Here is a 16,483-nt window from a genome sequence, read left to right as displayed (position 1 = left end):
GCAGCCTTAATACAGAATTGAAGCTGTGAGAGTTAATGGAATTCAAAAACAACTTCTGCTTATCATTTCTTGATCTCAGTTAGAGAATAGTGAGGTTAAATTACACACAGTTGGAATCAAGTATTTCTAATAAAAATTAAAAAAAATGAAGCCCATGTTATATTTGTCTTACTTCACAATTATTATTCAACCAAATAACAAACAACAAATGAAATTTTGCAATTCAAAATATTACAAAGGCTCCACATCCTAAATAGCTGAAAATGATCAATCTATACAAGCAGAGACACTGTTTTGTTTACAAGTAAAGTGGGTTGGGGATAATTTTAAGAATTCATTTTTGTCAAGCTTTCCAGCTGCCATCACCTCCATTGATTAGTGAATGTAACCGAATACTCCATCAAGCCACAGCTACCAAACCTAAACACACTCAGTAAACAATTAGACTACAGAAAAGAAGGGCAGCAGCATGATCGTGGACATTATGTACTGAGGGAACCATCTGCTTCCATCTGGAAAATGATCCAACACAGTAAAATAAAGCAACAACAGACTGACAAACAGCTTTTATCCCGCAGCGATGGCCTACGTCACACCAACCGCACCGAGTCTTCTACACACAAAAGAAGTGAAAAAAAAAACTGAGCACAAATGTGTACATTAAACTGTGAAAAACATGACGTAAAATAACTGTGTGATCACATAACCCTTGGAGAGCCTGACTGATTTTAGACAATGTAGTTGCTATTAGTGAGAGTATCTTTCAAACTCAGTTAATTTCACTTTTTTTTTGTTATTTTTTACATGAGAACATTTCTTTCTAGTAGTCAAATTTATGTTCAACTACTTGTAATAATCTTTTTCTGAGTCATACATATTTTTATTAGCACTACTTCAACAAAGTCAACTCACTGATTCTGAACAAAAAGAAAAAAGCGAGCTCAACTTTCCTTTCTCTTCTACCAACCTCATGTTTTGCTAAGACTGGCCTCTCAAAGTTATCCAGAGCACAATGATTCAACACAGTAAAATAAATCAACAACAGATTTTAGACAATGTAGTTGCTATTAGTGAGAGTATCTTCCAAAATCTGATCCAAAAGAAAAACTGCAATATATGTTCTGGTACGCCAGTGCTGCAGAGAAAGCAGAAGTTATCTGAATCTCTACAAACAAGCTGCTTTTATTTAGTCAATTATTGATCAAGCCAAATTGAGTTTGGATGTTAAAGATAGAACACACTTACTGCGCTGGCAGTGAACTCCACTAAAGCCTTGTGGACACTTGCACACGTAACCAATGAACGTATCGCCTCTGTAAGTCTCACTGATCTCACAAGTTCCTCTGTTGTGGCAGGGGTTTGGATGACAAGGACCTGTGCAGGAGCAAAAGAAAACACATACACAGTTTAATTTTTCACATTCTCATTTACTAAGTCTACAAAAACATACTGCAACTAGGTAATATATTTACTCTGTCAAAGTGCATTGTGTTTCATTATGAACTCTGCGAGAATAAAACGAGTAAAAATGTAGACAACCTCATCCACACAGTAATTTAAGAGCCACATAAAAGAAAAGCATATAATACTTCATATAAAAACTTATTTGAAGTGAGTTTGTACACATAAATTTATTCAAAAATACCCTGTAAGATTACATGCAAGTAGAAAAAGTGTTTGACAGGCAAGTGGAAAAATATCCAACAGTAGAGGCATCATAGTTGCAGAACATTATGCACCAGTTTAAGGATGGCTACAACTGTGACTAAAAATTACTGTTTCATGTGAGAGTGGATGCTATTGTAAATTGCTGTTTATGGATCATAAAGCAATCCCAATTTTAGCAGTATTTCACCGTTAGTATTGTGAAAAAAAAAGACAAAAATTGCAGACCGAAGGTTTGATGTTTCTTACCTATGTCATGTGTAATTGAAAGGTCATATTTAACACCTGAGCTTTAGTCATCCTCACACTGCTTAGCCAAATCTATTTCAAATATGTGCTACATGGAGCTTACTTTTTGAAGTAAAACTAGAAAAAGAGAAATAATCTATCTGAAAACGAGCTCAGTCGGTGGCTGATTAGATTTATATCGGCAGCCAATTGCAATACGGCCTTTATTGCACTTATCTGCAAGACAGAAGCTATTTCCCTTCAATAAATAAAATCCACAAAGCCACTCAGGTGCCAAAAGGCTCTTCTGAGAACATCAGATCACAAAAAGCAAAACTCTCTTTGCAAACGAAGAAAATGTACCACTAGTTGTACACACTTCCCAACCATTTGTGGTTTAAAAAATAAGGAGCTTTATAGCAACCCACTAATATCATCGCATAATATTAAGTGATGATGTTAGGTAAATTAGGTAAATTTTTTACCTAATTTATTGTACATTATTTAATTGAACTGGGATAAAAGGGGATAGGTAGAAATATGTAGGGGGAAAAAGTTGATGGAAAACCTTTTGAGAGTTCCTTAAAACATCTGGCAAAAGAACACAGGAGTAGTTTCAGGAAGAGTCTGTAAAAGTCCTGGAATGACCCAGTTAGGATCATAGTGCTGTAAAGCAGTCCCAGAAGGACCTGAAAATGAAAATGTGCTGATGCTTCAGATCAAAAAAAAAATCTTTCTTCAATAAAAAAGAGAAAAGAGAAGAAAACTTCAAAGTCTGGCTGTGCCAAGCCTGTAGCATCTTTCTGGAAGAAGGGCGCCGTTGCTGCCAAAATAGTTTTAGCCATTTCAGTTAAAACTTAATAACATATTTAAACATGAACATTTACAATGAGATTAACCTTTCAAACATTTGAATGACTATGGAAATATCTTATGTCAGGATGCTTAGTCCTTGTCTTAACATTCATTAGAAATACAACAACAACAACAAATCTTTGATACCATACAGTGCTTTATAAAAGTATTCACATTCCTTGAACTCCTTCACATTACTACCGCAGACCTACAATTTTACAGATGTGATGTAATGGACTATGATGACTGCAATCATGCAGTGGAAGGAAAGAAACCCATGGTTTTCTGTTTTTTAACAATATGTGAAATGCCTTCAGTTCCTAGTCAACACATAGTGAAATCATCTTTTGCTCCATTTACAATTACAGAGTGGTTAATGCACGTCTCTACCAGTTTTCTACACCTATGGCATTAATATTGTAAGTTTGAAGCTTGAAAAATTAACCGGGTAGGTAAGAGTGTCTGGGAACATCAATGTCCAAGTCTTGGCACAGATTCTCAATTGAGTTTAGGTCTGGATTTTGACTGGATTCACATTGTAGTTCTAACTGTATGTTCAGGGTTGTTATCCTGCTGAAAGTGAACAACTGCCCCCAGGTGTATCAATGGCCCATTCATTGCTCTATTGGCACTTTAGTTTGATAAAAAGGTTGATTTTTATTACTTAACTGAATCCTAAACTGGGTGAAATGATCTTGTCTTGTTTTGTTCCTGTATTGCCCAGGAAAATCATGTAAAAGAGATTTTTGTTTTTATCATATAAGTTTGATTTTATTTTTTAACATTCTCTTCCTAATTAAACTAAAGTTACAAACAAACAAAAAATAAATAATACATTAAAGCTACACAATTCCAGCCTGCCTGCAGAAAAGAAGTGGCTGTTTATGTTTTACCTGCCCAAGTCCCTGGTCAGTACAGCTTGGCATACAAAAAAGCTGTTGTGATCCCTAATTTGCATGGGAATTCATGTTCATGGTAATTAGGTATATGCATACTGGTTGTGTACACATTGGCCCATTCATCACAACCATTGTTTTTGTTTTATTATTCAGTTGCAGGGAACAATAGCAGGGCCGTGAGTGCATAGCAAATCAGAAAAAAAAAGGAATATCTGAACACTTTCCCACTTACGAGTTTTTTTTTTTTATTCTCCTCTCCTCAAAATTACATTAAATAGATATTTTTATCAACAAACAACCAAATATACAATTAGGCACATCATGGTGACATGGTCTGAGTTATTTGCTTCATAACTAAGACTAGAAAAGCTTCTAAAGTCCATCTCTGAATGCTAGCAACAAATACATCTAAATATAAAAAAGGAAATTTATATGGGTTCAGATGGTGTCCAATATTTAATTCAAAGCTGGTAAAATATGTGTTGACATAAAAATCAAAACAAGTCAGTATTTCTTTTCTCCCCACTGCATGTTTTTTCTGAAGTTTCCTTCTTTTTGTGCCTTTTCAGCTCTGCTTTTGAAAAGGCATATGTTAGTGGTAAAAAAAATAAATAAATAAATGCTTTGACAAGGCTGTTATTTCATTCGAAGTGATAAACAACAAAACGTCCCAGGGGTGAGACTGCAGTGCTCTCTTAAGTTAGTGTGACAATTTAAAAGCCACAAGTGCAAAATTTGACAGTATCACAAAAACTTGGAGCGGTCTGAACTGCCATCTGCTGAGCCATGGAAGCTGTACGTCAATTTGAAAAAGTGTACAGTTTTGGTTGAAAAATGCATGAAAAATAGGCATCAATGCCAGGCATATTGATTTTTCTCCACTGTAGCTATAACATAATAATTCACTTATACTAAGTTTTATCTAACTGGAGGCAATGTTTTGGAGCAGCCCAACCAAGGCACTGACTTAAATTTGATTTAAAGATAAATAAAAAAATAAAAACATGGAGGGGGGTGAAGATGAGGGTGGAGGTAAAGAGGCTTTCCAACCTCAAAGATTTAAAGCTCATCACAAGCATAAATTGTCAAATTATACAGAGAAAATATGCAAAGAAACTTTGCCAGCATTTACAGAAATTTTTTGCTGCTCTATTAGCAATAAGTATTGTCTTTTGTTATTGTGGAAAAAGGCATACATATCTTTTAAGATGCAATATTTTTTGCTGAATGTTTATAAAAACATTATTTAAAATGCAATCTTTTTATTTTATTATTATCGTTTAAGATATGTCTTTTTTAAATACCTGTCAGAAACAAACTTCTTGGTTGAATGAAGATTTTCTGAGACTAAGTTTGAAGGGGTATGAATATTTGTTTATTTAAGGATTTATATAAGGATCCCCATTAGCCTCTACCATAATAGTTATTATTCTTCCTGCAGAGCTTAGCTGTAACTAAAAGTGAGTGAGGGAAAACCAGGATGAAACAAACTGAAGCTATTAGCAGTTCAGATAAGTTATTCTGAACTGCTAATAAAAGCCCCCTAAAATCAATAGTAGCAGAAGAAGAGTTTGAAGAGGAAGTGCATTCTGGACACAACTCTAACTCAAAGGTTTTGCCCATTGTCAAACATTGTGTGATTAAGCGTTCCATTAAATCATGCTTAAAGCCTGTAAAAATGGACATGCTTTCAGTCACTACCTTACAGCTCTGTTTGGCAAGTGCCACTCACACTGAGTGCAAACTGTTACGAAAGGCCAATGTGCACGAACAGGTGAAGAGATCGGTCATGTTGCCTTAAAACAACGAGTTGTGCGAGTGCACTCCCAGCGTGAATTAGTGAGAGAGCCACAGGACAATTTAAAGATTAATAGAATAAAGATGTGTAAAGCCCACACATGCATGGGGAAACATGCAAACTTGGAATACAAGTGCTGCACATCTGAATTTTGAACTTGTGAAGAAGGTCTCAGACAGCAGACACAAATATTTGTCTCCAGAAAATGTAAACACCTAACTATGTAGAATATTTTGATATCCTTCCTCAATATCAATGATCCACAAACATTAAAAGTCAATATTGGCAAAACTGGAATGCTGGAAACGTATATTGCATGTTGTGAATGGATGCTCCCTCCGCTCCTGGATGTTGTATGATGAATGAATGTGAGGTGCATGTCCAGAGGAACTATTAGAGGCTTTCTAGTGTGAATGTCAGCTGCTGCTGTCATATATACACCAATGCTCGCTCAAAGATTGATGGGATCCTGTGTCTTTTCCAGCGCTGGCTTTGTGATTTCTTTTCTGGCTGCAAAACAAAGGCCAATCAATCAGCTGCAAAAACCTGACCAATGGTTAAACATGGGAGAGCATCATCTGCTTCCTTTGAGGATCAATCAGGAGGACTTAACTTTTTCAAGGTCAAGGCCGCATGTGTAGCTTTATATGAACGCTGTCACAAACATTTTGCTGTAAATCTGACTGTACAAAAACTGCTGGTGTTCTTAGGGAGAAAACAGAATTACAGAGTCTTCTGTGGCTACAAAAAAATAAAAAATGAAAAATAGGACAGACTAGCAGGTGGCATACAAAGGCTCCAAAAACAATTTGTCAGATAATATTAATATTAAGTAAGATCACATGACTGCTAATATGATCAGTGTGCATGCTCTGTATAAGATAAACACATGAGTACTTTTGCATTATTTACTGCCCATCTGTATTGTTGGCGCTGGGTGGGCAGTAAATAATGTGTGTTTCTTCCACATTTTTTCCTTTTACTCAACTTTACATGTACAGACTAAGAGAAAACACACTATGGATAGAGACCTTTAGGCTCACTGAATTTCTGCCTATTTATCCATCTTCACTAAAGTTGACTACATTGCATCATTACCATACTTTGAAGTAATGATTGTTAAATAATATTAAGATTTTACATCATATACATAATGGTAAAATTACAATAGATGTAAACCATAGTCCTCAAACTGAATAGACAAAAATGTGTGAAGTGTATAAATGTGTTTGATAAAGCTAATAAATATATGAGACCATCACATTTTAAAATAAATTGCAGCAATACATAAATTGTTTAGTAATATTCTAATGTATTAAGACCCACGTGTGCTATTGGCTGGTTTTATTCTCTAAGAAGGACAGGTGATATTGAATTTCACAGAGGAAAAGCACTTGAAAATAAGTCTTAATCCTAACCAAGAGGAGTAAATATCATTCAGAACAGAGCTGCCCTGAATAATACTTTACTCTAGATTTTAAATGTGTTATTTCAACAAGATTTAGCAGCCAGAACTGAAGAGTCTCACTGAAAGCATAACTGAAAATGAAACTCTGCTCCGGATTTAACTAGATTTTTTCCCCCATCTTACAAAGTGCTGAGTTAATAGTGGTAAGCCAGCCTATCAAAAACCTTGTAAGCCTTTCATAAAATCTTTATTCACACACACAGACACTGAGTCTCTCTCTCACACACACAGATTTCACCTGTCTCATGAGTGTGAAATTTGTATGTAAGATCCTCTGATCTGACTGTGCACTCATCAACATCACATAGAAATCTATCATGGCCTAATTGTGTCAAATCTATTTTAACCCAGCTTCTTTTTCCTATGATGGCTTCATTGGTTCACAGGTTTCCTGGTGAATGCACCCATCCTGCACCTCCTCTGATGAAAGTTGGCACCGTACCACCAATATTACATCAAGGCTCTCAGCATGTGCCACCCCACGCCTATGCTTTTAGAGAGTTCCTGGCCTCCCATTCACAGGCTCCTTTCCCAATCTACCATTTTAACCTATCAGCATTTCACAGCGTCAAACAAAAAACACTCAGAGGTGACGGTGGTAAGAATTTTGCAGAAACTAAATTGTTTGGAATATGCCAAAAAAAAAAAATCCGAAAAGAGGGGTCATGCTGGGGATCATCCGGCAATCGAGGAGGATCGAGAGGAAAGCAAGAGTAGGAAAATGCCATGGAAATGTCAAAGCCATACCCAGCTCACCCCCAAGGGTCTCCTTAATAATAAAAAAGTCCAATTTTGAGTTGGAGTTTTGGCTAACAGAAAATACAGAGAACACCCCTCATGTCCTGAAATAAGATTGATGTGTGCAATCAAAGGATCTGATTATGCAGATTACAAATATAATGGTCTTGGAAGAGGTCCTGATTTGCTTAATTCCTCAAAACCATCAACAATAATTTGGCCTTTCATGTCAATCTGCCCTATTTTCTCCTGCAGTTGAGTTCCAGGTCAGTGGGTAGAAAATTAAAACCACCACTGGTTTTTCTTTTATTGTTTTTTAGATACATGTGGAGCTTTTGTCTGCTCAGTGGCAAAACATAACTGCAATAATAATTCAATGTTATAGATATATTTGGTGTTGAAAAAGAAGTTTTATTTAATATAATTCTTGGGTTGTGACTGAGGTCACAACAGAGGTTTCGTGTTAATATGTATGATCATGTTAAATAATGACAAAATAACTAATATCAGGTGTTTTAACTGATAATTTCCCACAATGGTTCAGTTGTTTAATTTTGTTCTCTTACATTCCTTAAGTGATTAGAATCACAGATTACACATGTTTTTGCAACAGAAAAACAAGCTATTTTGATTCCATGGGTATTATGTCGAATCCCTCTTGATTTAACCAACCTAATCTCAAGTGCGCAGCAGGGATTAAGTTTAATGAAACTTGCAGCCAAAGACAAACAGATGCTGAAGATGCAGTTAGTATGTTTGCTTTTTTCTTGCATTTACATTTTAATCGTATCAATGTTGAAGCTAAAAACTTTTTTTTTGTTTATTTTAATTTGCTGTGGTTATGCTTTCATAGAAAAATATTCACACATGTATGTTATATCATTAAAATTAGAGCAGCATCTCTTATTTACATGCTGTACTTGAACATTACTGGGGTGCTGACTTAAAACACAAAGCACCCGCTTTGTACCCAGACTGAAGTAAATGATCAATAATAATAATAATAATAATCAAGCTCTGGTTTGATAAGTCCAAATATTTTCAATTTTCTCTGGGGCACACATCTCACATAGTTATCAAAGCGAAACAAACGACTTGTGAAAATTACTCATTGACTGTTGCAGTGTCCAGCAGAGCAAGCAACACTGGACATGTGCAAAAAAGTTCATCGGGACTTAGTTTCTGAAATGCTATGTCTACAATCTCCACATGGATCGTGGATGTTTTTTTTTAAATGCTCAAGTGAACAAGAGGTGCATGAACATCTGAAAAACATTATCATCTCTCATTTTCACTCCCCATCTCCCCAGCGGTAGATTAGGAGTTTTTGTTTCTTCTTTTTTTCTGTCAACCTTAACATGGCATATAAGCAAACACACAAAGAAGCCCAAATACATAAATAAACAGAAAGCGAGTAAGTGACAGAGGCTATGTTACAAAATAATTGAAAAAACTTCCCTACCTGGAGAAGTTGGTTCCTCACCATCTGCTGCTGTATAGAGAAAAAAGGAAAAGAGAGGAAGATGAAAAAATATGTTAGCTTTATTACAACTGTGTCACAGTATTCAGGACAGTGCTTTGTATGCAACACTGCTGATCTGGCTACACTATTAACCGTATACTGCAAAGCCATATGCACATTTAGCATGCAATTCCCATGAGCATAACATATGCAAAACCAGACCTAGCTGCCATCTGTAGGATGCTGCATCAGCAAAGCAACACATTTACTAAAGCAACACGAAGTTACTCTAAATCATAACCTGGCACTGAGTCAGGCCCTACAAACTCCCACCCCCTCATTTAGATTCCCAGTCCTGGTCATTTGCATTTGACTAATAAGCATTCATCACTGAGAACCGCTGTCGGATTAGCCCCTGTGGCATTCACACTTGTTTGCTCCATCCTGAGATTTGAGGCTCTGGTCCAGTTCCACAGCTGAGATTTGGCCTGTCTACCATCATTAACAAAATCTTCAATCTCCATCATAACCCATGAAATTACTCCAAAAACTGTGCCTGCAAGCTGATACAGGGGAACTAAGCTAAGGGCATTAGATGCAGGGATATTAGAAAGATGGCATGTTTTATAGGAGGTGATAAGAAATGTAAACCAATAGATGGATGAATGGATGAACAAACAGGCGCTGAATGTACAGGATTTGCTGCTCTGTAGAACAAAATATGCATAACTTTAGCATTTATAATGCACTGACAATAACACAGCTTACCAATGCCTGCTTAATTAAACTGAATACCAAATAGATATTAGCATATAGAGGGCTTAAGACTGCATGGGACATAAAGCAAACATTAAGGCAGTTGGAGCGATTTCCAGCCATGAGGAAAGGCAGCATGGAGTGATTATTTCTTCTCTCTTCTCTCTGCCTCTTTCCTATCTGTATTTATTACATTTTCCATGTTTGAAATTGATATTATTTCAGAATTTTGTTTCCAAAAATTGAAAACAAAACAAAGCCACAACTTGGACCTTTCAAGAATTCAGTTTCAGCAGAAAGGCTGTGATGACATATCAGTCAGGACCTCTACTTAGTCTAAATCTGCTTCTTCAAATCAAGCTCCTTCATACCCATCCATCTATTTTCTAACACCCTTGTCCCTAGTGGAGTCGGGAGGGTGCCTATATCCAGCTGACGTTCTGCCACACCAAAAAAGGAAACGGTGACTCCATGTATTAAACAAACCAAATGTAATTGTGGACCACAGCCATTCACACTGCTTTGAATGTGAGTGAAAGTCTAAACCAAAGTCACACAAAGCCCGAGCACTTTGTCAGCCTCTCATGTGTCTGGCAGCAGAAGCGCCCCTCGGTGTTTCCTCATGCATTCGGGCCAGCATAATCCCCAACCAAGCCGTTCCATGTTTCGCTTCATGTCGTTTTTTTCCTGCGGTTTTTCTCCCTCCTCATGTACCATGGGGTCAAGGCAGAAACTTGAAAATTCTTAGACACGTTTCGTATACACACATAATTACACACTAGCAAATGAATAAGTGAATAAAATAAATAAATAAATAAGAGGAAAATAAAACATATGCCTCCAAGCACAGACAACGCTTCACACCCACACATAAATACACATGCAGAGAAGATAAAGAAGCAGAACATGAAGGTGTTTATTTTTTCTTTCTCTTTCTCTCCAAGTGTTGATGTAGTGAATCACAAGAAGCAAAGAACACTAGGCACACAAAACACTTGGCTGGTGTTCAACATAGATGTGTGAAATCACCCAGCATATGCTGCATCACAAGGTTTATCTCTTGTGGATAAGAGCACCTCTCTTGATTTAATATTGTCAGAAAAAAACTTTCATTTCATAATCAAACATATTACAAGTAGACTAAATTACCAAAGTTTAAAAGTCTAGTCTTGGGAGCATTGAATACAGTCCAGAAACAAAGGGAGGCTGTGCATCACACTCAAGGTGCACACTAGAGTGAAGCAATCAGATGTGGCCAGCTTAGGGCTGCTCAAGCCACTGTAGCAGTTAAACTTTGTTTCAAAGCAGTGGAAGCAAAATTTTCCCCACACCAAAACCCAAATGTCTTTTTAGCAAAAAGAATAGGCTTCCCTATAACTAAATGGCTAAAAACCAAATTGTGCACATCACTGTCATGACCACCAATAACCACTGTTGTTAGACAACAAAGAAAAACGTTTTATCTGCTCGATACAAATCTTCAAAATTGTTCAGAACTCTTCCAGGGAAAAGGTAAAGAATTGTAAAAAATGGAAAAAACAAACAAACTCAGATGCCAGGGGAAAGTTAGATACAATAGCTTTATAATGTTACCAAAAGTGAGAGGCAGAACCACATTAATTACCGTAAAGAATCAGATATTTTAGTCTTTCAATGAAATGCTCATCTATTAGCCAAACCGTGTGAGAACATTCAAAGCATTAAGATTAAAATTATCTCTTCTGTGTGATTATTCCTAATCTTTAGTGTTTTTTTTTTCTCAAGCAGACATATTTCATTCTCACATTCAAATATGAAAGCCCCTTAATCCTAAAGCCTATAAAGCCTTTGTTTTGTTTGTCCTATTCCAACTAGAGAGCATCTTCATTTGCCATATAAATTTGTGCTGCGTCAGTTTGTGAAATACCAGATAGATATTAGCATTAATATGCAATCTAATAATCCAATTCATTTTCAGACAGTGAAAAGTAATGACATATTTCTAGCCAATATTTTATGAATAAAAACTCAGCATTTCACAAATTGGAACACTGTGAACAATGGTGGTATAAAAAACTGTAGGTTGATTTAAAAGGCAGATTTGTTGGTTTGCTTGTTTCAGATCCATCTGTCTGTCAGACTGCAAGACTTCTATAATGCAATCAGAGATTTCACAGCATGAAGTTATATAAAGATGGACATTCCAGTGTCTGGGAATAATGCTGTCTACTGAGCCTGCAAAAAGCCACACAATGTGGCGAAGAGGTGAATCATCATTCTGTTTCTGTATTTAAGAACATTTTACAGGCAGCGGTGAGATGAGATGTGGTATAAAGCCTCTCCTGAAAATGCTGTATCATTTTTGAAATTATATAAAAAATTGTCACCGTACTGCTATGTGCAACCTAAAGAAATAGTCAGTAGGAATATCTCCATTGTGCTCCTCGCTCCTAAGGTTTTGTGGCTTATGACATACATTTTTAAAAATGTAACCGTACTTCAATGGCTTTAGAGAGAGCTGGGTTCTTTTTTTTTGTAGCAATCAATTAAACATTAGTGAATGTGAGTGAAGAAATAAAGCTACAGGATTGTTTATTGGATGAGGTTGTTATTTTAGGGTCAGCTGAACATAAAGGATGTTAACTAATAGTGTGCTTTATTCATACTTGGAGGTCAAAATGATAATAAGATCCAATGAAGTCAAATCTTTGAGATCCCACATAAATAAAACACAATGTAGATTGCGACTTTGAAAAGTCTTTACTTCAAATGTAAAATTCAGATTGTAGGATCAGAATGTAGTCTTAGCGAAACAAAAGCATGGAAACATCCTGCCTGAATCAGATATAGGTGGTGGTACAATGCTATGTGATGGGGAATGATTTGTTTGTATATTTTGAGCTTCTTCGTACGATGTGCACATTGATTAAACACCACTGCCTACCCGAGTTATGAAGCTGACCATGTATATCCCTTGATGACCACAGTGTATCCACTTTCTGATTGCTACCTCTGGCAATGCAACGCCCCTTATCACAAAGCTTGATTTATCTCAAGCGGATTTCTTGAACACGCCAGTCAGTTCACTGCACTCCAGTTAATTTAAATAGAGCACCTTTGTGATGTGGTGTCGCAGATGACTCATACTGTGGATCTGCAGATGAAAAATTTTCGCAACTATTTCAAGCTACCAGGTCAAAATGGACCAAAGTATCTGAGGAGTATTTCGACAATGTTATTGAATCTATGCCACGAAGTATTACGGCTCTGCTGAAAGCCAAAAAGGCGGTTCAAACTGGCATTTAGCAAAATGAACCTAATAAAATGACCAGTGAGTATACATTTGTTCATATTTAAACAAGTCTTTATAATTATTACAATTAATTTGCTATACAGCAGTAGAACTGAAATTGCATAAACTGAACAACAGAATAATTTGAACATTGCTTTTTTTTCTAATAAAAAACAGTAAAAATAGTCTTAAAAGTTCAGAATTAAATTGTTGTCAGGCACACAGTACTGTCACTGTGTGCTGCACATTAGCACTACAGATATCACCTTTTCTCATACCTCCTTCTCACAAAGCTACTCCCCAGCCCTGAACAGATGCTCCACAGGCATCTTTCTCCCACATACTATCACCCTTTAAAGTGTTTGTTCCATCACAGCCATGCTTATTAACATTAAATCATCTTGGTATGGAGTGGGTGGCTTGCTGTGAAATGACTCACAGTTACAGTACCAACAATAATTAAGGAGGCATTGTTGAGGCACTTCCTTATCATTAACTGTACCAACTAATGGCAAGGTGGTGCAGCAGAGTACCCTGCCATGTCAAATGAAGTGTTAAGTACCATCTCTTTGGTGCTTGCAAGTAAATAACCCATCCATCCTCATTTTACCTTTTGTCAGGAACAGGTTAGACCTCTATTAACAAGTGTCTCGTTGACGCATCGCTATAGAAGAAACAAGAAACACCTCATGTTAGAATTATATTCCAATTATTATTTTTTTGTCTCTGAACCCCATCTGAGTTACAAGAATGTGTTATATTCCATGTTAAGAGCTTTTTTTTTAAGAACAGTGACATTAAAGTGCAAATATTTGAAAAAAAAGACATTTAAACAAACCGTGGAATGACTAATTGTTTTCCTTCATCACTGTACTCGCCAACAGAAGCTGCTAAGTGCACAGAAGGAGTTATGAAAAAACCAATACTAAATGTGTTGAAAGAACAAATTACTGTTATAATGATTGTGAATATTTTAATGAGTGTGCGACCTTATTGCCAAATGGTAATGTGGGTACACTGATAATGAACTTGTATGGAAGAAAGCTGCTCACACTTTGTATTCTCTCCAGCAAGAACCTGCGTCTATTCTATGAGATCCCAGAGATTCACCTAGGTCAAAAGGGGAAAGCAAAATCAGCCCTGATGCGTTAAATTGGGCACTATTGGGATCTATCCGTGCAGGTAAGGAGCTTATCAAGGTACAGTCTACAAACACACTGTCTGAATAGGTGTTGACTTTTTGATAGACTGTACTTTTGTGCTTTCTGAGAAGAGATAAAACAAGAAGATGCATAAAGCCACTAATGCAACACTGTCCAATCAAGGTACCACAATTCATTCCCGGAGGTCACCCAAAATCATACCCCAGTGACACAAGAGTGAGTTTCAGGCTTTTTTTGAGGAGTCGTGCTTTCTACTTTTTATGTGTAAGTTCACAGAAATCAACTATCATTAAATGATATCTATTGCTTTATTTAATTGAGTCCCATCACAGCCTTTAACATATCTCAGATACTGCAAGGTTATAAGAATCTTTGTTGTGTCAAAATACAGGGAACAGTCCAGAGAATATTCCAAAGGATGAAAAGATCAACACTTATTTCACTAAATGTACACAAGTATGAAACACATCAGAAAATAACTTAAAGTCCCAAATAAATGGCAAAATCTAAAATACTGACAAAACATTCAGCAAATTCTAACATAGCATTTCAGAGATGCTTTATCCATAAACTTTGTACTCTCTGACGTAGGACCCAGTAATAATTCTTGGTCCAATGAATAGGTTTGCAGCTGACAGATACAATTTTAAGTCTGTTGGTTACCAAACAAACAAAAAAAATTTATTTACATTATAGAACCATAAAAAAGAGATCATCGTCAAGTAGCTATTGACACTAAAATGAATTGCTGCCTTCCGCCTCTTGTATGCAGGTCAAATTCAGAAGTGTTTGACACAACCAAACGAAACCAAATGAGCTTTTTGAATGCTGAAGCACGTGGAGTCTATTATCCAGCACAAGCTGTTCCCAGACATTTTATGGTGATTTCCACCCTTTTTGAACCTCCCACTAATGTTTACTTCAATTATTAAGCACTGAGCTCTAAAAGGTTATCTCATATTATATAAATATATGTAAAAGAAACAAAACAAAAAAAAAACAATAAAACCAAAATTAAAAAGACCTCTATATGGTTAAACAGAGATAGAGAGGATTGTGAGCTCTTATTATTTGGATAAGTTTTTATCTTAATAATTTAACACCTGCAGCATGAGAAGCTCATGAATGAACTCTGGATACACTTAATGCAAACATCTGCAGGAACTACCATGAGGGGTGCTGTAGCTTTAACTTACACATCTACATAATGAGGAGGCTTAAAGAGGGCAAAGTGTGGTTTTCATAAATCTTACATTGTAATCCTTCACTTCACAGTATATAAAAAAAATGAAAACAGTAAAATGAGTGTAATTTAAGTTGTTTTGCTATCACTGATCTTGAATTTATAAAGAAGGGTTGCTTGAAGCTCTTCATGAATATTTTTCATATGCACTGACCCGTTAAGTTCAACTGAACTCGCTGTAAAGAAAGTAATCTGCATGACAGAAAGAAATATTATAATGGGAAACCACAAATGGTGAACAGAAGTAACACTAATACGTTCACACACCCTAATGTATGATGTTCTTGGCAATAAATGAAAAGCATGTGCTTCCGAAACCAGACTTGTGATTGATGAGTTAGTGAATATTAAAAATATTCCTTAAGTGTTTGAGTTATGCTCAAGACAAGTTTGAGTTAAGACTAAGTCAAGTGTCTAAGACACCAAACTGAGTTCCAATTTCTGCTGAATATGGACATTTATTTATTTTGCAGTTATCCACATCCAATATGAAACTAGCAGACATAAAAAAAGATCATCATCAATCCACATCAAATTGTCTCTCTTCTCATTGTGTATCGTGTTGTTCACCAAATGACAAAGAATCCCAACTTGAAAGAGAAAACTGAACCTTTGTTTCCTTGCCAAGTGTGTGTATGAAGTGTAATTTGTTCACATCAAAGAGGAGAAAGCCCTGATTCACTGCACTGTATTTCACATTGTGAGTGTGAGAAGGGAGGAGGGGAGAAAACCTCGCTGCTCCTAATTGGATGTAATCGCTAGAGGGAATAAACCAGCTTTGGCCTAAGGGTGGGGGAAATGAGAAGACAAAGGAGATGTTTAGAGAAGGCTGAAAATGCAAAATTTCTCTAGAAGGCTAAAAAGACAGAGTGGTTTTAGTAAGCCAACAGAAACAGCATAATGTTCAGAAAACTTTAAATAAATAAACACAAACAAA

General features: G+C 36.2%; 1 protein-coding gene across 3 annotated transcripts in view; it reads right to left on the bottom strand.

Moving 5' to 3' along the window:
- The window catches only part of LOC129371910 (EGF-like repeat and discoidin I-like domain-containing protein 3), a 124,168-nt gene that overhangs the window by 87,821 nt on the left and 19,864 nt on the right, over window positions 1–16,483 (bottom strand). For 2 of the 3 annotated variants that reach the window (XM_055048767.1, XM_055048768.1), the window contains exons 3-4: window positions 9,114–9,143; window positions 1,246–1,374 (exon numbers count right to left, since the gene is read on the bottom strand). In XM_055048767.1, coding sequence (XP_054904742.1) covers window positions 1,246–1,374; window positions 9,114–9,143 — 159 coding nt within the window. The remainder of the gene's footprint in view (window positions 1–1,245; window positions 1,375–9,113; window positions 9,144–16,483) is intronic. The other variant, XM_055048769.1, reaches the window with a different exon arrangement.

This window comes from Poeciliopsis prolifica, unplaced genomic scaffold, assembly GCF_027474105.1.
Source record: "Poeciliopsis prolifica strain line A6 unplaced genomic scaffold, Auburn_PproV2 SCAFFOLD028, whole genome shotgun sequence".
Taxonomy (NCBI): domain Eukaryota; kingdom Metazoa; phylum Chordata; class Actinopteri; order Cyprinodontiformes; family Poeciliidae; genus Poeciliopsis; species Poeciliopsis prolifica.
Note: the sequence above shows the minus strand (reverse complement) of the source record. Positions and strands in the feature narration are given on the sequence as shown.